General features: G+C 45.0%; 2 protein-coding genes across 2 annotated transcripts in view; one reads left to right on the top strand and one right to left on the bottom strand.

Annotated features, from left to right (window-relative positions):
• The window catches only part of LDLRAD3 (low density lipoprotein receptor class A domain containing 3), a 282,869-nt gene that overhangs the window by 124,568 nt on the left and 136,646 nt on the right, over nt 1-21,655 (top strand). The gene's annotated exons all lie outside the window — the stretch shown is intronic.
• Nucleotides 13,304-19,382, bottom strand: COMMD9 (COMM domain containing 9). Its single transcript, XM_065754999.1, has 6 exons — nt 19,306-19,382; nt 19,077-19,202; nt 18,846-18,985; nt 18,717-18,751; nt 15,328-15,431; nt 13,304-14,271 (listed from the first exon to the last, which is right to left on the bottom strand). Exons 1-6 carry the CDS (start codon nt 19,354-19,356, stop codon nt 14,131-14,133), a joined length of 597 nt encoding a protein of 198 aa, XP_065611071.1. The 5' UTR covers nt 19,357-19,382; the 3' UTR covers nt 13,304-14,130.

Raw genomic sequence — 21,655 nt, 5'->3', positions numbered from 1 at the left:
TCTGATACTTCATTGGCTGGTATTTCTATCTGCATCTCGATTTCCTTCTGCACAGGTTTGCTCTCTTGCTCCTGCATAATAATATTTTTTCTGCAAAGGCTTAAGATGTGTATAATATACATCACATTAGCAAATCCTGCTTGGGTATGGAGAACCCTAGCTCCCTTCTGTTAGTAAAACGTTCTTCTACTGTTTTCCGTGTATCAATATCATGTGTTCCTTCTAATGGAAACCAGTTGCAACGTTCTGTTTTCATTACCAGAAGTTGTCTTTCTGTTACCTTAAAATGGGCAGCTTGTGAGATCAGCTGCAAAATTTGTACATAGAAGTACCATTGTTTAGTCATAGCCTGACTCGTAGTAGACAGCTACAAGAATTTTCCTGTTGAGATACTGGAAGTCCTCTGGTTCACTCCCTCTTATTTTATAAGTTCAGACTTACCCTCCGTTGAGCTGTCTGTGGTTTGTCACCCCGAAGTTGAAGACTGAGCTCTTCACACAGGGCACAACTTGCCCCATCCAGTGCAGGAAGGATGATCCAATGCAGAGTTTCTGTGGTGCTTCTGTAACTCCTTCATTACAATATCCATGTATTTACCATACATGCAGTCACATAAAGGATACAGTCATCCAGCAGCCTGTTCACTGCTTGTCTAGAAGGCTGTTCTTGTGTTATGTCTTGGGGCAGCTCAGCACACACTCCTGTTCTGTCGTGCTCCTTGCACACAGTGTGATGTTTTCAGTCCTGTCCTTTCTGGCATTTGCTCAAGGTGATGTTCCACCCACTCTTCCACCATCAAACCCCAGCTGCTGACCTGACCCTTTGATCCTTAAGGTTAATATCATGCATCGTTTTTCCTTTATGTTAGTTTGTTATGTTTAACTATTTTAATTAAGAAACCAGCTGTCTCTCAGTGCTGCTACAAACTGAGGCAATAACAGCCATCAGTAAGGCTCTGCATTACTAGAGGGTATGAAAAAACTTATATTGTATGCTGTGGTCTTGAGAAAAAAGGCTGGCTTATCAAGTGCTGGGCATATTTAATGTCTAGTCAAAAACACGACAGAGTCATGATTATTTTTCATTACATGGAATTATCTTTTTGCTGATTTGGGCTTCATGAACCTGATACTACCTGCAGAGTTGAGACAATTCTCTTAGCTAAAGCAAGGTCCCTGTTTTACCCCTTCTCTCACTGCAGCACAGCAGCAGCCGAGTCATCCAAGCAGCCATCAATAAGTTTTACTAATAAGTGTTGCTACCTCTTTGGAAACAGTAGGCTGGCATCACAACATTGCATAAAAGTGAATTTTGCTATACTTCACAACACCTCTGGTTTGCTACCTCTGAGAGCTGTGAAACCTCCAGGTAAAATGATTTGAGGCTTTATTTAATTTTATTGCCTGAACTTTCCTAGAGGTTTATTTGTGGTGCATTGGCTTTGAACCTCTTTAACCTCATTTAAACTGGCTTTGCTCAGACTAACTTTTCTGTGGTCTTCCAGAGCCTTTGCATATGGATGGGGTCAGGCAGAAAGACTCCAGCACAGCTAGGGACTATCCTGCATTCCAGTGGTGTTCTGCACGGCTGCCTGAGGACGTGTGGCCACTCTCCAGGACAGCAGGTGAGAGGGAGCCTCTGCAGTACAGAGAAGAGCACGCGTGACTGAGGTAAAGGTTTGAAGGGTGACTACAGGACAGGTGTAGTCATTCAGCTTCTGTGCGTCCTTGGTTCTTCTCTGTGAAACCTTCTCACCACCTTTGACAAGAAGTGTGTTTAGTGATTATGTGACACGCAGGTTAAAGTGTAATGGGTTGTATGGGTAAACCCTGTTGTTTCTTTTTCAGCCTTTCCAAAAACACACTTTGGGTTGCATCCCAATGCTAACTCATGGGATGCTGCAGTTAGTTCAGTGTCGAAGTGGAGAGAACGTTGTTAATCAGGTGGGTATGACCAGTGGTATTTCACAGGGCCTTTTAAGCAGCCTCAGATGCTGCAGGAGAAGACATGAGAGTGAACTTCAAACATGTAAACGCCTGCTGAAAAAGAGGGAGAGGATCATTTGTTCCTGCACTGTCTGGATGGGACAAGTGGTAGTTGGCTAAGAATTCAGATCCAAGCTGGGAGCTAGGAAACATGCCTTTGTAAAGAAGAAAAAGTATTTTACAAATGGACACAGGCATGGGAAATGTCTAGCTCTGAGCTGTCAGAAGTGATGCTGTGTCAGCCTCCTACTGCAATTGGGCTGTGGTGACCATCCCTGCAGCTTTCTGCACGTTGTGATGTGGAGAGATCACGCTCATTCGCTGACCCCGTCCTTGTGGTTCATTTGCTGTGTAGTCATATGTGGGGAGACTTGTTCTTTTTTGCTGCTCTCTCTGAACTTTGCTTTACTTCATGCCTTTTGGTTTATGGCGTGGAAAAATGAGAACTCTCTCTACTAAGCAAACTTACATTAACTTCGAGCAGTTTCTAGGCTGTGGCATGCAGGCAGCTGTTTATTTATAAGGGAAGTTATGCAGACATGGCAAGGAGCTGGCCGTTGACCCTTGCATAGTGTTGTAATAAACCAGTGATGGAGGAAGGATAGGAAAAAAATCAAAGCGTCTTTACTTCAAAGGCAAAGAGAGAAGTTGCAATTAACGTGGTCAGATGTGGGAAATTCAGCAGGGGAGAGCCAGTACCAGAATTTGTACTGATGTCCTCCGGTCCAGACCCTATCAATCTTACCAGGGAATTTGACAGATGAGGAAAGTCAAAGAGCAGCTGAGGGATTCTGAAATCAAAGGACTTTGAAAGCTGGATCAGAGAGTGGAGCTCTATTTTCCCATCTGCTTTGAATTTATTGTTGCTAATGAGGAAGCAGCCTCTGGACTGAGTGAACATGTTGGACCAGAGGGGTCATTTGACATTTCCATCACATTCAAAAGTGGTATCAGGGGACTTCTTCTCCAAGTTAACCCTTTCATTACCAAGCCCATACAAATGAGCAATTATAGTGAGATGGCAAAAGGGGAAAATATGTTGACTTCCTTCAAGTTGACCAAAGATGCTGTCTGGAATCCCATACCATAGGGCTCTGTTCAGCTGTATATCTGTTTTTTCTGCTTTGTTGCTGGTGTTCACTATGGTTGGTCTTCTTCTGCAGTGCCAGAATCACAGTGCTGCGAATCCAAGATCTGCAAGTACCTTTGCTCTGTAATGTGTGGTTTATATACAAAGTTGGAAATGGTTCAGGCAGCCATGCATGTACATACACGTTCCCTTCAGTTGGATGCTGTCCCTATGAGCAGAGGTTATGTGACAGGGCCAGACCTCTCTCCAGCAGCCTGGCTGTGTTTTTGAAGCAGCATCTGCATGGAAGCAGCTGAGAAAGGAGGCTGATGACGGTGAGGCAAGGCTTGGAGCTCTAACAGGAGGCCTTTTGCAACCCATCAGAGTTGATCTTAGAATCAGTTATTTTGAATACCAGACACTGACCTTCCCATCCCATGTTCCCTAAAACTTTTCAGTGTTTCCTGGCCTTTGCTGCCCACTAATGCTGGTGCCATCACATTTGACTTTCTCTGACTCATTCTGATAAAGACGAATGCACAACAGCGAGAGCCTAGAGCTGCAGGGAACTGCTTTCAGAGGCTGTGATCCTGCCTAGAACTGAGCCAGTTGTTGCTTCAGGCTGCAACTCACCTGCAGGGCAGGATCACTCACAGATCTTCAGTGGGGGACAGAGCATGCAAGGCAAAGTGTTGGTGAGAGCTGAGTGTCTGACTTGTATCTGAGGAGCTTATCTATGCAAGCCAAGAAGCTTCTGTTGCACCAGGAGCATTGTGGCTTGCACTGACAACCCCATCTCTTCTTTTGAGCGCTGCAGAGCTCTGACCTCAGCTAGGTGTTGAAATAGATGATGGTTGCAAAAATTAGTTCAGGGTTTGAGTTTGGAAAGTCCTGTGAATCCTTTACTAGCAAAACGTTTTAAGATAGCATGCAATGAGACAGATCAGCTCCAGCCATTCACAGGGGGACACAGTATGGTCTTACCTCTGCATTTCCAGTTGGCCAGGTCCTGTCTGAATGAGGTGTGTCAGATGCAGGCTCTTGCCTGCAATTTTGAGAGACAAAGGAGAATTCCCAGGCTTTTTGATTCTCTCTGGCTCCCTCTTCTGAAAAGTCTGTGGGATACTCTTCATGATGAATTTAGTTTTCTTTATCTTATAACAGGAATCTTTGGGTACTGTTGCTACTGTTGTCTTCCTTGCAATGCATTGCAGCAGTGATGTGCTTATCAAGCATAAAAATGGAGGCTGCTACCTGGGCTCTGCAGCAATTGCTGAAGGAAGTGGGTGGTGGCAGAGGGTAGCTGAGACCTCTGCTGCTGACAGCACACAGGTGGATGTGTGCAAGCTTACACAGCTGAACAAGTAGGGCTGAATAGCTTTGGTGTGTCAGCTACACCACATCAGTGCCCGTGCAAGTGCTCTTGGCGTTCTGCATCTGTAAAGTGTGATGAGGTAACCTTCCTATTGTTGCTGCTTTAGTGCACGTGAGCATGTTGGAAGCACAAGGTGAGGGGGAGTTACCAGGTATACAGTACTGAACTGTGGTGGGCCAATTGTAGCTGAACATAGCGCTTTTAATGAGCTTCTAATTTTTTTAATTTTAATGAGAATATAATCACTCTTAAAGGGTCCATTCACGACCAGACTCAGTTTAAAATCAAACTAAGGCATGTGACAACGTGTCTGCTGTGCCCTTTCCTTCTTACAGCTCTTCTGAAAGTCTTTGCTGTTCCAGAGCTATTTCTTCTCTGGTTGTCTCCTTGGATGTCAGACTGTGTCGTTTTGGGATGAATCATCATCCAAGTTCAGTGGTGCCATACTGGTTCCCTTCCAGTGCTGCTGAGGCCAGTTCAGTGAGTTGTGTTCACATAGGAATTGACAAACAGAAGAGGGTCCTAGGGCAGATACGATGCTTCCGATGATGTTTCCAGGTAAAGTGTTGGGAATTAAAGGGACAATGAGTTTTCGAGGACATTTTCTCTGCTGGGAATGTTTTTACTCAGAAACATACAGTGTCGATAACATAACAGGATTAAAGCTTGTTGCATCAGAATCAGCACAATTTTGTTGCCAACCAGCAGCAAGAGCACAAAAGCCCTTATGCAGCAGCTAATGCTCTTACGAGGAGGCCCTCCTGCTTACTGCCTATGAATTGCAAATACTGACCCACAGTTGGAGGCACTGCCTGTCCTCCAGTGCTGCTGCTATTCCCTGTTCCCTGCAGGCTGGCTGCACTGTCACCAAAACCTGTGGGACCGGATGCATCCTCTGTATGGCCTTAGAGGCATCTCGCCTCGCTGGGCCAGGCTAGAAGTAGTGGATATATTTTTAACACAAGCTGTCTTTTTTTGTATTGATCTATAGGTGTCAGTCCTCCAAGGCAAGGTTTTGCTAGGCCTAATTTAGTGTAGGTTAGTTAGCAGCCCACTGGTGTGTGTTGCAATAGCAGCTTGGCACGGGCAGATCTCCGCCTGCTGCTCCTCCCATGGCTGGGCTGGCTGCTAACATCTTCAGTTGCATTGCTTACAAAGAGTAGTAAAACTGACCTTCCCTCCCCCCCCCTCATGTTTCTTCCTTTAATGCTCCTAGCACCAAATAAAAGGAAAGCTGTAGTAATTGGAGCAGTGTTGGTGCTGTCATTCCCTTACTGCCGAGAGCCCCATGCTGTCTGCAGTAATGTCACAGACGTGCAAAGCTGGAATTAACATCAAAGAGTCCCTGGGCCGCATACCGGCAGCAGGACTGCCTTCAGAGCTTGCTCCAAGCTGCTGCAGTGTGCTAGTGAGCACGGGGGAAGCTGTGGAGGTGGCTTGCATTTGCTTCTATTTCATTCTCAGAAGTGCAGCAGGCCTGCATGCTAATGCAATAGCTGTGTGCAATGGCGGGGCTGCAGGAGGAAGGGATCTGTTGTGTGGTGTGCTCAGAAGGCTCCTGGTGGACCACTCGAGAGGGGAGGAAGAGAGGCAAAAGTAATGCGAGTGGCTGTTTTAGGGTTTTAAAAGAGCTTGTGATGTTTCCTGATGGAGTTGATGCACAGCAGATCTCAAGAGGATGGTAATGGACATGTAAACCTCTCTGTGGGCCAGCCTGAATAGAGGGCATCTGAACGTAACTGGTTCCTTGCTGGTATTTCTCTGTCAGGTATGAGATTTCCAAACATCATAAATGCAGTAATAAAAGCGGGTTAGTAAGGCAATAAATGGCAATCACGAAGTCCCTGGTTAACTTCAGCTAAAAAAGAATGTGTCCTTTTATCTAGGATGGCTGAAGTCTTATTATGTCCCTTCATTGCTCCCTGCATCTGCTTCACCCCAGGTTAATTTGAGCAATACATCACTTCTCCACTGAGACTCTTCTGGCACCTGCAGGCTCTGCAGACCCTTCCCAAAGGTCTGCCAATGTTCTACTGCCTTCCAGGACATAGTTCTCCTATAGTAAATCCCACATTAAATGACTGAAAGCTGGGCAGCAGGGACCCAGCTGTGCAGATGAAGCTGGTGACCATCTGGATCACCAGGCTTGGTGCATGTGTAGGCACCAGAGCCCTTCCATCACTCTGTGAGGCACACACATCGTAAGTGGTATTACTAAGGGAATTCAAATCCATCCTGTACCCAGCAAATTCATTTCGCAGTCACAGGTCTGTGAAAGGAGAGGTGAGGAAATGCTGCTGGAGAAGGGGAGAGAAGTGCAGGACCACATTCAGGTAAACCACCTTGGTGTTGCTTCTTGTTGATGGCTGCTGCCAGCTCACCTGGAAGGACAATAGGGGCTCTTCCGAAGCAAACAAACAAACAGTGCCCTTTCACTGTGTCCTCTATTCGCAGCTTCCTTCTGAAACATTTCGTATGAATGAAGTGGAAGGATGAACTTTTTAAGTGGGTCAGGGAGAGGTGAAGACTTTCTTTCAGCTATAAACCCCAGCAGGACATGGCTCCTTGGAAGAGCATTGTAATAATGATTTAGGTTTAAGTTCACAAGCAGAAGCCTGTTGTATTTTCAAAGCTGTGTGGTGCTGTGCTTGTAAGAAGTGGAGAGAGTGATAAATTTTGCAGAACACTGTTTTCTTTGTAGGCAGCAGAAAATAATTTCTATCTTAGGGAGCACAGTACTCTGGCATTGACATCTTTTTTTTCTTGGCACTGTTCTCAACAGATTTGTGAGGCCTATGCACTTCCAGAGGCTTAATACCAAGTGTATCAATTAATTATCCCATCTCCCTTACAATAATAATAACTGCTTTCTACCTGCCAGACAGAAGACAGAGAGGTGAAGGAAGATGCTCAAGAGTCATGGCAGAGATGAACCCACAGCTCAGAGTCTGCATTTTCAGTCTTTCCACTGCCACCAAGGCTACTTGCAGTTGCCCTGGGGTCCCAGTGGTGAAATCAAGGCTACTAGCCCTGCTTGAAGGTCAGGCCCAGTGTCACACAGGGCTGACGTGGCTGGGGGCACTGCCGCTGCTCACCTGAGCCCTTGTTCCTACGCCCAAGGGGCTGTGGAAGATGTGCAGGTCCAGGCTGAGCTCCAGAGCTGCCATCAGGACAGCCCTGTGCCAGGTGATGCTCCCCCCAAACCCTGCTAATGAGAAGAGCTGCTTGCGCTTAGCAATAAATATCATTAGTGACCAGGATATTTATTTTGTATGCAGTGATCATCCCCGGAGCTTTTTCACTCTCTCTAGAGGATTACCAATAAATTGAATTCATCACCTGCAAGTCGAGATCATTTTCAGTCACTAGCAGACTTCATTGCTCTTTTCATTGCTTCAGCGGAGGCATTAAGAGTGTCTGTAATTTTCTTTTTTTTTTTTTTTTTGAATGTTGGTACTTTCCATTTATTATTATTGAATTCTTGAAATATGATGACATCCTTCCACTGCCAGAGTGCAGTCTGCTCTGGAGTGGAGGATGACAGCGCATTATGATACAGAGTGATTTTAGGAAAAAGGAAATATAGAGGGAGAATTTTCACAAGTGCCACCAGAAATACTTATCTTGTGGGAAATTGTCCTGGGATCCCTTCAGATCCTACAGAGGGTTAACACATATGTCTGAAGGACCTGGAGTTGTGCACGAAGTAGTCCCTGCTGTTACTGTGAAGTGATTGATAGCAAACTCTTAAGACTCAAGTTGGAGTGTTAGAAAGCAGGCTCTCTTTAGTATTAGTGCTGGATGTGTGAGGATACTCTTATCATGCATATCTTGCACAAAAAGGTCTTCAGTTTACACTGAGGCCTTCCCAGAGGTACATAAAACTTCCATACAGAGACTCATGGAACTTTCCTTATCTCTTCAATTCGGTGCTAAGACTTATGGTACCTCCCTTACCTATTCAATACAAAGACACAGACCCTTTCTATTATCTAAACAAAGTACAAGGTTATCCATTAAGGGGCTTAGCATGCTGCAACTTGTATGATCTTAACACATTGGGCTGCCTTTCCCTGAGCTCTCTGGGAATACAGTGTGGCCATTACACTGCATAGATCTGTCTCACTTATCTTAGCAAAAGATAAAAGACCACTGTCAAGCAACTAGAAAGCCTGAAATCTGATCCCAGAATAATGAAACGATCTAGTTGGTGCATTACAGACAGGGGACAGGATCCTTCTTGTAGATGAGGGCAGCAGCACGCTGTGTGCAGTTCCCAAGGACAAGGTCTCTGCCCCTGGGAACCAGCAGCCCAAACTGGGTGCTGTGCAAACTGGGACAGCAGGGAGAATTATAGGTGTACTTTGGTTTGCATTTCTTACTTACGCTTTCTTATTTGTTCTTTTCTTTTTTTTTTCTTCCCCTTTTGGAAGCATAGGAAAGTTTTTTAATTTACTTGCCTGCGGACAAGGCAGAGCTGCGTGCGACTTTCGTTTCATTTTGAGGGTCTCTTCTTTCCTGGGAGCTGCGTTACCACACCCACAAGGGCAGCTTTGAACGTATCTATTTTAGTGCCTTTCATACTGGCTAAGAACTTCTGAGTTGGCACCAAAGTGAGAAATTAGGTCACTGGAAAGCAATGTGTGGATATTGTAAATAAGATTGCTTACAGGGCTGATGTTGTAGATGAGAGTGATAGTGATGTTTGAAGTTTACCATCTGTGCTGAGAAAGAGGAAAGCATCCTGAGAGACAGATGGTCAAGTACACTGTCATGCTGTCCTTTTCAGAGAGGGGAAAAAAAAAGTTGGCTTGAAATGCACCTTTTAACTTTCCGTTATGCAGTGTGCTCTGTCATGGTTTCGTGTTTCTTTTGTTTCATTCTGATCTTCTGATTATTTGTTGGTCAGCAGACACGTCTTTACAAAAGAGCATCAGCTGTCTGTTGACATCCAAGTCAAACGGCCCAGATTATCCATGACTTCCTGCCATTCTGGTTTAGTTTAGCGTGAACCAATACTGGCTGCTGTTAATGGATCTTCCCCCCAACCCCGAGTAATCAAAAGTAAGGGTCATGTCTCTTTGCAGGCAGATAAATGAGGTAAGTGCAGAAACAGGCTTGGGAATGAGGCTCTGAAGCCTAAATCCCTCAAAGCGCTCAGGAACCAGAGGACTTCTGACAGCGCACAGCGTAAATCTGCAGTGAACTTTTTATCCAGGCTGAGCGCTGCTGCTATGCAGAGGGGAGATGCTGCTTGGCAAGCCTTGCTGACTTCTGTAGTGCTTTGTTTGGAAGCAACAATGGAATTTGCCTTAAGACTTAAGGGTACAGAGTGAGGGTTTGGACATTTCTGGAGCTACAGGCACTGATGCAGTTGTAAAGATGTCAGCGTTTCCAATTAGCCCAATTCCTTTTCTATGCGAAGGCTGGGCATTGGTATATTTCAGCCTTCTGATTTAGGTTTCTTATCTCATTCTTACAGCATAGTCTGGAATGTCAAAGCAAATTTGATGTTTATTTCTTTGTAGGAAACTAGAAAGCCCACTGCAAGGTCCAGATTTTCAGTGTAAAGTTTCTCTCGCGCATCTTATTTGCATGGTTGAGTTATAACCCTCTAAATTATAAACAGAAGCACTGGCAGACTCTAGCTAACAGCTCTAATGGATGCTATTATATTTCCACTGCTGGCTGGCACTGAAGCTTCGCTATCTCATCAGCATAAAGGGACACTGTCAACTTGAAAAATCGTGTCTTCCTTGGAGGGAAAAAAAAGCTATACCTACTATTGTAGGAAGCCTTCGCAGCAGCAGTACCTCAATGAGAATAAGGAGGGGAATGAGATTCTAGTTAGCTGTCTCCGTTCAGTTTGTTTGCTTTGTGTATTTGACAGCGCTTTGTGGTGAGTCTGTGTTGCTGGCATGCAATAGCACCTCCCCTCCGAGTGGGAGATGATGGCTTTGCTGGGTGTGTGAAGGAAGAGAGCTTACTTTTGTCCTTAGCCTCATGTTAACAACAGCAGCAAAAGTGAGGTGAGAAAGCGACCAGAAAATGTGCATATATACAGAGAACAAACTTTAGCTTTATAGGATGCCGTTGTGCTTTGTGCTGTTTAAAACTGGTTTGCAAGATGCTTAGGAAGAAAGGAGCTTTCTCCCACAGCCCTGCTTCCTTCTCCAAACCCATTTCCTACAGCACTGTTCACTGCCATTTAACAGCAGATCTATGCATTGTTTGAGAAGGGTCAGTTTTTAAATGTTCCAAGTTGTCAGTGTCCTTTAAATACAGCACTGAGCTTCTCCCCAGGTGTGCCAAAACTGTCCCTGGAGGAATTTGCATCTAAACTGACCAACCCCCCCCCCCAAAACCTGAAGGATTCACACTTTTCTGCGATCAGATGATTGGCGTTCTGCAAGGCACACCCGCTGCTACCATCTCTGCCGGCTTCCCCTGAAGTGCGCTCGGCTGCCTCCCAGCCCACAGATGTGCTAGCAGATGACCGGTGTTTATGTCCTCCTCGTCTCTGCTTTGCTGAGGGAGTAAATGCTTTGTTGGGGCTGCTGCGGGCTGCCAGCCCCGGAGAAGTCCCTGCTGCCTGCGGGACCGGCGATGGGAGTGCGAGGGAGACCAAGCTCGCCATCTCCTGGGGAAGAAGGGGCATACACGCGGCCGGGAAAGTTTCGTTTCACTCCTTCCTTTCATTCCCTCTTCTCTTTGTGAAAGGCCGAGATTGTAGGAGAACGTGCTTCTCAAATATTTAAAATGGCAAACACGGTTTAGCGACAGCTCAGTAGAGTACAGAGAAATCTTAAAAATACATCAGGTGATCTAGTCACACCTTAGTTTTCATTGTTATATTTTGCTTCAAAAACCAACGGCTACCGTGAGTCTGTGCATATCTATGTATTTTTGAGTGTAACTCAAAAAAGTTGGCGGAGCAAGTTGTGTATACTTGCCCTTTACAAATTTCTCAGTGAGAGGCATTTGCTTAGAGATAACTCGATTCTGCTTTGCTTGGTGTGAATGAGTTATCACTCGATAATCGGGGCGTGTGTAGGAGGTGCTTTCCTACTCCTCAGTGCTTCACAGTGAGGGCTTGGGTTTTTCTGGAAGGAGCAGTTTGGGTGACAGCTCTGTTCTTCAGTAGTGCCCTCGGACTGGACTTCTCCAGAGTGAACAACCGTGGTGACCTCTGTTCAAGGGAGTTGCAAACTGTATGTGAGGAATGGCCACCGCAGCGCTGAAAGAAATAGAGCTTACTCTGCTGAACTGTTGTAAGTGGAAGGCAATTTCACTGCTGTCTGTGAACGTGAGGGGAGAAAAAGGGTGAGCTGAGAAAAACTAAGCTAAAGAGGAAAGAGTTGGTGCAGGAGCAATCTGGTAGTAAAGTTATGCTGAATACATTTAGGCTTATCTACCAAATAGCAGCAACTTGTGGACGAAGGATGAAAAACTGATTTTAAGAGAGCAATCACTTTATGAAAAAGATGAGGACTGTCTGCAAAAGCAGGCGTACTATTCTCTGTGTCGCAGTCTCTGTAAGCAAGATGTTAAGTACGCTTAATGAAGTACTCTTGCTGGTTGGGTAATGACAGTTCTACTCAGCCTCTCTTGTTTTATACATCTTTTTCTGAGTGCTGAGTCTCAGCTCTTCTGGCGTAGGTGATAAGAGCCAGTAGAAAAATGCATAACACTTCAGGCAGAGATTTGAAGGCGATCTCTCTTATAGCCTCCTAGCTCTTCAGCTAGTGTACCTCCATGCAGAAGGACTTGAGACATACCACTTGAAGTCATCAGATGCGTGGCATGCTTCTGATGCAGTGGGCAGCCTCCTTTATTAAATCCCCATGAGCACTATTTAGCTGTCTGCAGACAGGGCAGCTCTGACACTGGGACAGTCTCATCAGTTCTAAGATTTTTTGTTTTATAGTTGCTTAATGGTTTTGTAATGAGAGCTCTCTGCACCTATCAGTTCATTACAATTAGGCCTTACAACATTTTGACTTTCACATCAAGCTTTTCCTCAGCTCTACTATGAACGTTTCATCTCACCTCATTATTCATCCCTGGAGTGGTTCTTACCTTCTAGAATAAACAGTATATTTGAGATTTTAAAGGCTAGGCTGTGAAGGCAACAAAACTGAAGAAGTCTGTTAGTGGTATTTTCCATAGCTTGAACCTTGTGAAACAGATTTCTGAATTTTCTCCCTTCTGATTTCCTAATTAAATATGAAATTTACCAGTTTATCATGATAATGCGAGTGTTACCATCTTCACTCTAAGGGACTTTAGCAAGTGACTTGTCATACATCTCAGCTTGCTGCACAAATTGCATTACTACAGTATCTTTTAAAAGCACAGGCTTTACCTACATCTGTATTCCAGGCTGCACAGAGATGTCTAAAATTAATTAACAAAGCTCTGTAGCTCATGTACACGTCCCAAGTGATTTCACATTTGCAAACACGGGAGACAATATTTTCTGTTTTATGAAAGTTGGGACTGTGCCATAAAGTATTTGGATCCAGTGTTCCATTTTGGTGCCTTATGCAAACTCACAAGTCTGAATTTTCTTTATTTCCTGCACTTCTCCACACATTCAGCACACAGCACACATATCTATAGTTTTAGGTCAGAGTCCTCAGCTTACAGTTGAGACAGTCGCACAGAGCTGCTGCCTGTGAAAAAGGTGCCCCGAAATGTTACTAAAATAAAGAGAGGGTGATTTAAAATGAATCAATTTGAACAAGAAATGAAGAATTGCTTTTCAGCAACAAAAGCAAGCATTCATTATACCAAGCTAGAAACTAGGTGCCATCACAGAGGCTGAGGTAACCCAGAACAACATATTTTCTATAGAAAAAAGGACTCACAAAATCAATTAGCCATTCATTTTTTAATTAAATAAAGATTTATACAAACATCAGAACACTTTGGGGAAGTGTAGGCACCATTTGCCATAGAAAGGCAGCACAAAGACCATCAATTCTTTACTTTTCCAGTCTGCATTTTCCACAGCAAAAGCAAAGCCCAAAGTCTAATAAACGCAAACATTAATTATATGAACTCCTTTTTTCTTTTCAAACAGAAGGAGGAAATTGTTTGCTGCTGAAGATGTTCAGACGAGTCATTTTGCAAATGGTGCTGTGAAGCTGATCAGAAGGGAATGTGTTGGAGCATAATTGCCCCATTTCAAAGCATTATCCTGCAATAACAATCTGCAGCACGGCTGTGCTTCATTGAGAAGGAGAGAGTGCTATATCTAGCATTCACCTCCGTACACACACGTTACAGGGAGAAGTACCCTCCTTGTCTGCTAATGCTGGAAGGCAGCCCATTAACCAGCTTGAGCCTTTTAAATCCTAATTTCTGGGCAGGGAGATAGCTGCAGCCAATGATGCAAGTGCTATCTGCTATTTCCAATTACGACCCTTGTGATTAAACCAAGCTCTGAGCCCTTAAACCCTTTTCTGAAACAGAGACCTGTTTTTGTACAGCAACATTATGAAAACTCTTTTTGGCACCAGGCCAAAGGAATGTTTAAATGTTAGCTTTTGAAAAGCTACTTTATTAGCTGAAAAAATAAATCTTTTTAATTTTGTTCGTTTAATACATAAAACATGTTATAGTAAGCTGCAACTTAGGAGAGCTGTGGGCACAGAATACTTCCCTTCCTGGCTGCTGGAATTCACATTACTGGGCGTTCATTTGTTTGCAACAGCAGAAAGTTGGTCCCGGATTCTTCCTAGACCTTCTAACATAGTGTCCAGGGTTTCTTTACTCAGTTCCACAGTCAGTGCAGAAACAACAGGACTATTTCTACATAAGGCAGCATCTTCCTGAATCTGAAAACAGAAATGCAGCTGTTAGGTGCGTGAAAAATCCTTTCACAAGTTTTTCTGCTGCCGCTAGGAAAGTTGGTGCTTGATAGAGGGATAAAGAAAAACATTTTAAGCTTGGCATCCAGCTCCAACCTGAAGGCCCTAAACACATTCCCTCACTGTGTGCCCCACCAGCGAAGTGCACTTCCATTGACAGAGTGTACACTGACAATCATGTACAGCCACAAGTGGGCAAATTCTGAAGTGACTAATGGCAGGCAGCTCCATCCATTCAGAAGCATCTTAGCAGACACCCAACATGATACTTAATCTCATCACAAACACAGGCATTAGGTTTTTCCTCCTCCTTTAAAGCTCACCCATCCTCTTCTTACTGATCTGGGGAATCAGGAATTCTGTAGAATTTTAGCAGAATTGCCAGGTCACAGCCTGAACCAATGGTTGAGCAGCAGGTGAGGAGGTGTGGCAGGGAGCTCAGGTGCAAGTAATGCACATGGATGATCAGAAGGGGTGGTCTCTGGCTCTGCTCACCTCCATTTAAGTATTAGCAGCCAAGGGAGCAGGATCACTCTGGGTAGAGCTCTTGAGCTCTCACCAGTCATCAGAAGGGGTGAGCCAATTCTCCTGTCCTATTCTATTGCTCCATAGTGCTTCTATCCCAGTAGAAGGCACTGTTGTTTCCTCCTTTTGCCCCACAAGAATATAAGCAGGTAAGTAATCAGAAGTCATCTTCCCCACTAACGTAATTATCAAGTCATTACTGAGTTACTTTGAACCAATGGCTTCTCTGTAATTATTTGATTTTTTTCTTTCTTTCTACAGAGAACAACAGTAACCAGGGACAAATATGCTGCCTTCTGTCATCCTCATGCAAAGAAATCTCACAACAAAGGGATGGCTTTCATCAAAGACATCGTTACCAGGCTCTGTGGTATTTCAAAGATCATCTCTGAGAAAGCCTGATAGTGGCACTAGATGCTTGTCCAAACTGTTTCGTGCTGCCACTGGTAAGTCAGCTGTTGGACTGTTATTTTGATGCTGTTCAGGTGCTGACATTACCTTTAACTGTAACAGGCAAGTAGGGACTGCCATTCTGTTGATGGTGTCTGAAGATGTCTTGATGTCTACCCTCCAGTCCATGTCGACCAGCCGAGGCAGGGAGACTGGGGGATCAAAAAACAGGAATCAGTTAGGCCTGACAGCATGTGATGATGACACCAGACCAAGAACCTGTGACTATCACTGTATGCATTCTCCACAGACAGAATCCTGCTGCCCCTGTGAAAATGTGCAACCTTAGTGCTACTATCTGGCCTCACGTCATTTTTATTTAGGTTGTAATAAACCAGTCAATGAAGGCCTCTGCATGACACTGGAAGAACAAACAGGGTTCTCCATCTAAACAAAGATGGTGCAGTGCAAGACAGGCATAGCTAAACTCACAAGGCAGGTGAGAGAAGGGAAGCAGTAAGGTATCTTCACCTCTTTATATCTACCTTGTTGCATGCAAGACTCAGCTATTTCAGCATGAATTACTATGGTTCCTACTGTGCTTATTGCTCTGTTCTGTAACTGGCAAGAAGGCGCTTTGGAACCTTCTTATACTGTATGATTATAAGGTGATATTTCAAGCTCCTCAACCTGCGAACCAAAGCAGCCTGCAGTATAGGATAGGAATGGGAAACTGCAGTCTTCACACATCCTGCCAAGTGGTAAATAATACTGAAGATACCATTTTAGTTTCATCCTAATCACATCTACCATAAGAGAAATCATTCAACAGTCTGATGCAGGACTGACAGCAGTAGTTCAGGGGCTGGAGACCCCATCAGCCTTCCCATGGGAGGTGACAGGTCCAACTTGGCTGCCCTGCTGAGGAAGTTGAGCACCTGTCTCTTGCAGACAAGAGCAGAGGATATTCATTCGTGATGGTGTATACTTAAGGGAGCTTATTGCACTGCAAGCCTTCAGGTGTCCCTAAGCATCATGCAAACTGGCATAAAAGATGAGGTTGAGGTTCTCCCAACAAATCCCTGGCACCAACAGGCTTACTGAGAGTCAGATCCCCACAAACACTGTTTTTCAACAGTGCTTTCAACTGCTGCTAACAGATACTACAAGGAACATTTGAAGAACAGTCAAGTGAAACTGTGACAGGTATTTAGGTGGGTGGCATGCAGATAGCTATCCTCCCCCTTATTCAAACAAAAACTTTCCTACTTTCATAAAGAAAATATGCTTTTAACTCAGAAAAGGAAACGGTGCTGATTTTCAAATCAGATTTGCAGGTGTTGTCTTGCAAACTGCAAACCAGAGGAAAGCATAATTACCTACACCTAACCAATTTACAACAGCAGATCTAAGGATAGGGCACCCCTGACTGCTCAAAGATAATGCCTGATTTACCACCAAAACCCAGGAATTTGAAAAATGAACGTAGGGTAAATTTCTTGCTTAAAATATATATTAAGGAAGCAAGTTGTAAGGTGCAGTTTAACAGCACACTTATCATTCCTACTTGGAGCTGTTCCATTTATAAGAAAGAACAACTCTCACATCTTTTTCTACTCAGTTTTCTTTTAATAGCTTAGCTGTGCTTCCTATGTTCAGAAGCACAGTGTTCTTTCTGAGAAGAACAGTAAATTCTCAGTGTAGAATTTCTTCTAGTTAGAACTTTGAAACACTGACAAACTCCTTCAGTTTGAAACAGGCTTTGCAGCTTATAGATGCTTTGTCAGAACTGTATCAGAACAAGTGTTTACTAGAGGCATAAAGAAACATTGCTCCAATGTATGTCAGCTCAGGAAGGAGTCTGAAGGAAATACAGGGCCAACTCTGCAAAACATTTGTTGAGAGGCAGTGGCTTATTCTTCCAACCTAATTTAAAATCTCAGCTAAGGTGTTCAGTAGGCTTGAGTGCCTGTGCAAAGCTTTAGCAAGTAACTGCTGATAACCATGTTTGATATCTATTTAAGAGTACCAGAAATGGATGAAGAAGCAAAGATAACTTCTACAAAGAGCTGGTCCAACGGATAACTGGAGCTTGTCTGGATTCTGCCTATCATAAGGTGCCTAGTCTCCTCCCCAGGCATTTATCTGGTCTGACTGCTGACCTACCTCCTGATTCCTGGTGCTTGGAGAAATTTATGTGGGGAATGGCTCTTCTTCCTTCTCCTTTCAGCAAAACTCTGGGGGACAGTGCAGAATCGGTTGCCTTGCCTTTTGCTTTTGGAACTAATTTCAGTTTACAGTCTGTCGGGACAAGCATTTGGCAACATTCACAGCAATATAAAATGCATCTGTTTAGTGCTGTATGTTAATTTGCAAAGATGGATTGCTGGTGGCTTAAGAGAGACAGAAGCATCCTCATTTTCACATTATCATAGACTAGTCAGTTGGAATGTTGTCTTTAAATCACTGCTTTGGCCCCTGTGTAATGTATGTTGGATGTTTCATGAATGTAACACTAAAAGAATCCATAATTTCTTAGAAAACAGTCTCATAGCAACAGGGCTAAGTACTCATAATACAGAAACATGCATCTCAGAGCAGAACTCCTGAGTGGCTCCAAGAGCTGCACACTCAGCCTTGCTTCTGGGTTGTGAAGACCTAGCCATTACATCACGCTGGTGCGTTGTGCTTGCGCTCATTTCCTCTAATGCATGACAGTGTTAAGGATACAGGAGAAAGCGCTGTGTCTTGGCAACACTACGGTGTTTAGCATAAGCATGGCTGTACTTATTGTTATTAGAATTATGCAGTAGTTTCTTTCCCCTCCCTATTTTTCTGCTGTTAATCCCCATTAAGATTTTTGAGGGACAGCTGTTTGCCAAGTCCTTGCCATACTGTTCACTCCTTGGATATTATGTTCTCTGCAGGCTAAGAGAAGGGCCGAGAAGATCTGTGCAGGCATCTGGGCATCAGCTGCAAATAAAAAATAAATAAAATCCTAGGGAAAAAAAACAAAGTAGTATAGCTGTATGGAACACTTAACTGGGATGTAACTCTTTGTTGCTTTTGTTGCACTGCTAAGTTACACATCGCTTTGGAAAAGTGAGGAGAAAGTTGAATGTATGCCACATACTTTCAGGTGCATGGAAGAATGCACAGGATGTGCACAGCTATTCCCCAATGCTGCACAGTTGCTGAATATGGACATCTCTTAGAGGCTTGAATGGGAAAGGAAGAGTGCTTCAAGTTCGGAAGTCTGGGAGTCTACAATGTAGCAAAGGACTGAGCATGGAATGAGGTTGCTTGATGACTGGAATTGATTTAGCACAAATCTGAATAAAAGCCTCTTGGCCCCTGCTAAGCTCCAGGACTGCCATCATGCAGCTTCTTCTAAGGCAAATGGGGATACGTGTGTGCTACGCTGCCACGAGACATGCTGGGAGGCACTACTGTGGCTGTCAGCTGATCTGAGGAACGTTATGTAATTATACACTTACTCTGGCTTGCTTGTGCCTCATTTCTCCAAGCGGAGCTGTGAAAAAGAAAGAAACAAAACACAGAAAGAGCAACACTTGGAAGCAAAAATTAAAAAAAAAGAAAGCAAACATCAGGCGCTGAGCACTCACATATTCTCTAAGATTATCTTGGTTAAAAGGTTTTTCAGGTTTTGGTGGAAGTCTTCTGGAAACAGAGCGAGGATGTCCTCGGCCCTCGTCAAGCCGCGGAACACGACGTGCCGGGTGAGGCCGTGCAGGGCGGCCACCAGCTGCGGGGAAGACGAGCGGGCAGGGCTCAGCAGCGGCACGGCGGGGCTCCCCGTGCTGCAGAGCCCGGCAGCCGCGCCCGCCCTCACGTACCTGCGCGGCCTCCTCGGGGCTGGCGGCGATGGCGGGGCAGGCGCGCTGCGCCAGCGGGCCGAGGCGGGCGGGCGGGCAGGAGAAGCATTCCTGGCACAGCTGCCGCACGGCGTCCTTCGACGGCGCCTGGCGGGAGGCAAAGCGGGCAGCTCTGAGCCGCGGCCCGGGAGGAGGCAGCCCTCCCTACCCTCGCAGGGCCGAGCACCGCGTCCCCCCGGCGGCCCCTCACCTTCAGAAGGCTCTGCAGGGCCACGAAGTCCTCCTCGCTCGCCGCCGCCATCTTGGCGCCGTCAGCTGGGGCGGAGGGGCGCCATGTTGGGGCGGAGCCGGCGGGGCACGCCGGGCGCTGTAGTTCAGTGCTCAGTTGTTTTCCTCAAGTTCCCTGCGTGTTTTGGCACAACAGGCGGGCAAACGGGCTGAATTCTGAAGTGCTTAAGCCCTGTGCTCCTAAAACGAGCAAATTTATGCATTGCTGAAGCTAAAGTGCAGGGTAAGAGTTTGCACTTAGCATCCCTCCTGCGTGAGGACCTACAGGCTCGCCCAGCTCTAAAGCCACAGCACCCTTTCTGGAATAGCTCCTGTGCTGTTTTTTCATCGTTGCTCTCACTGTACTGAAGGGTGAAAGCAGACACAGGAGTTGAAGCCATCTAAAGATGCACAGGGATGATGATGAGAGGCAGCAGCAGCCCTCACACCCCGTCCCACCCCGTGCCTGCTCTGTGCTGAGAAACCCCACGGGACAGCTGTGGGACAGTGGTGTTACAGAGCCCTGGTGCTCCTCAGCTCACGGGGACAAGAGGAGCTGCCTGCATCCCCTAGGCACCTGTGAGCGTTGGGTTGAGCTGTGCTCTGCAGCACGCACAAGGTAAGATGTGCAGTGTGACTGACACATGAGCTGGGCTTGAGATGAGCACCTCAGCTGCATGGCCTGTGTGAGCAGTGAGGTAGCTGGGATAAAAGCCCTAAACATCCTGGTTCTCCTTCTCTGATGTGACCGCTTCCTTACTGTCAGTGCAAACCCCTATGTGAGATGTGGAGTTTGGCAGTAAATAAAGCTATTTTCAGCTAGCAAGAGCAGAAGGCAAAAGATTTATCGTGGCATTGCCGCAGTGATATGGATCATTACCTCAGTAAACTCTGTGTGTTTTACACTTTGTGGAAGATATTCAAATCCTCCATCTGTGGGAAGAATAGTCTCTTCTTTATCTTGTGTAATTCACAGCACATCTGGTACCTGGACACCCGTGTAATCAATGGGTTTTCCCATCACCTCTTCTATTTGCATTATTCTCCTGTAAGTGGAATAATACATAGTAAGAAATGCAAATGTGGTGTCATTTGCATTGGGCTCCCCAGGTTTGACAGGGAAAAGGGCTTCCTCTTGCAGAGGAACTGGTTTTACTTTCTGTGTTGGGGAACCTTCAAGGGCAGAAGAATCCAAAGAAAGAGGAAATTTTTTTTCTATTATTTTTCATAAGCAGCAGGAAATGAGGCTCAGGGGGAAAAACTTGAGGGTATGAGTTTACCATCTGTGGCCTCTTGGAATTAGTGTGATTGATCAGTTCAGAGAACTGCAATATGTATTTATGCTGCTTTCTCTAGCGGCATGTTACCAATAAGTTTAACCCAGTGCAGGCAGTACATTATGGAAAGCTGAAGGTTTGCTGTGTGTGGAGAGGCCTTCCTGAGAGAGCTGATGTGCTGCTGAATTTAGGTGGTAGGATTGAGTGGGCAGTAAATCCTGTGGATGCCAATTGTTTATCTAGGTGATGGTGCCATGTAACTCAGTGCTCTGATTGGAATAGGAGAACAAGCTACACAGGGTCAGGCTACAGGAAATGTGACTTGGTCTATTCCTTCCCCAGAGGGTGAACATGAAAGATGTGACGATGGTCTCTTTTCTACTGAGCTATCAGTTCTCACCTACACAAATACAGAGGTGTCTGTGAACTACACACTGGAATACATTAGAAAGTGAAGGGCAGGATTCTGATTTTTGTTTGCAAAATGAAAGGTCTTTAATGAAACTAAAACATTGCATCCCAAAGGAAAATGGAACAGTGGTTAGAGGTCAGGGTTTGAGACCCAGGAAGCTGGAATCATGTCTTCCTGACTCTGCTTTAGCCTTCACTCAAACCAGTGTAGGTCATTTTTGTCACCTGAGTAACAGGAAGGCAGTGTAACTTTTGTGTAACATAAAACTCTACATTAATAGATGGAGGCATTATGAATGAAAGTGGTATGAAAAGGCAGCCCTGTACTATAATCCCTGGGCATGTAAGCCTAAAGGAAACATAGGAGGACACATTGTAAAGGACACATTGTATCACTGAAAATTGCACTTGTCCTATTAAAATTCGCCTGCATGTTTTGTTTCTGGACCCCATAAAATTAGCATTTTCTGCTATCGGAGGTAGGCAGAATTTTTCTGACTGCTAAACATTCTGGAATGTCATCTCCAAGTGAGGAGGCATGTCTTTGGGTTTTGGCATGGCTCTTGTATAGCAATCACTCTACAATTACATAAAAATAGGGTCGACCAATGCCTAGGTTAAGGAATGAATTATACAGTGTAACTT

This window comes from Cyrtonyx montezumae, unplaced genomic scaffold (assembly GCF_038088225.1).
Source record: "Cyrtonyx montezumae isolate F1298 unplaced genomic scaffold, pur_monq_1.0 scaffold_10, whole genome shotgun sequence".
NCBI classification, from domain to species: domain Eukaryota; kingdom Metazoa; phylum Chordata; class Aves; order Galliformes; family Odontophoridae; genus Cyrtonyx; species Cyrtonyx montezumae.
Note: the sequence above shows the minus strand (reverse complement) of the source record. Positions and strands in the feature narration are given on the sequence as shown.

Bases quoted from the DNA above. Each gene is read 5' to 3' on its own strand.
- COMMD9 (XM_065754999.1), bottom strand. From the start codon at position 19,356: ATGGCGGCGGCGAGCGAGGAGGACTTCGTGGCCCTGCAGAGCCTTCTG. The intron at 18,986-19,076 runs GTACGTGAGGGC...TCTTCCCCGCAG, and splicing joins GCCCCGAGGAGGCCGCGCAG to CTGGTGGCCGCCCTGCACGG. The intron at 18,752-18,845 runs GTGAGTGCTCAG...TCTTTTTCACAG, and splicing joins AAGATAATCTTAGAGAATAT to CTCCGCTTGGAGAAATGAGG.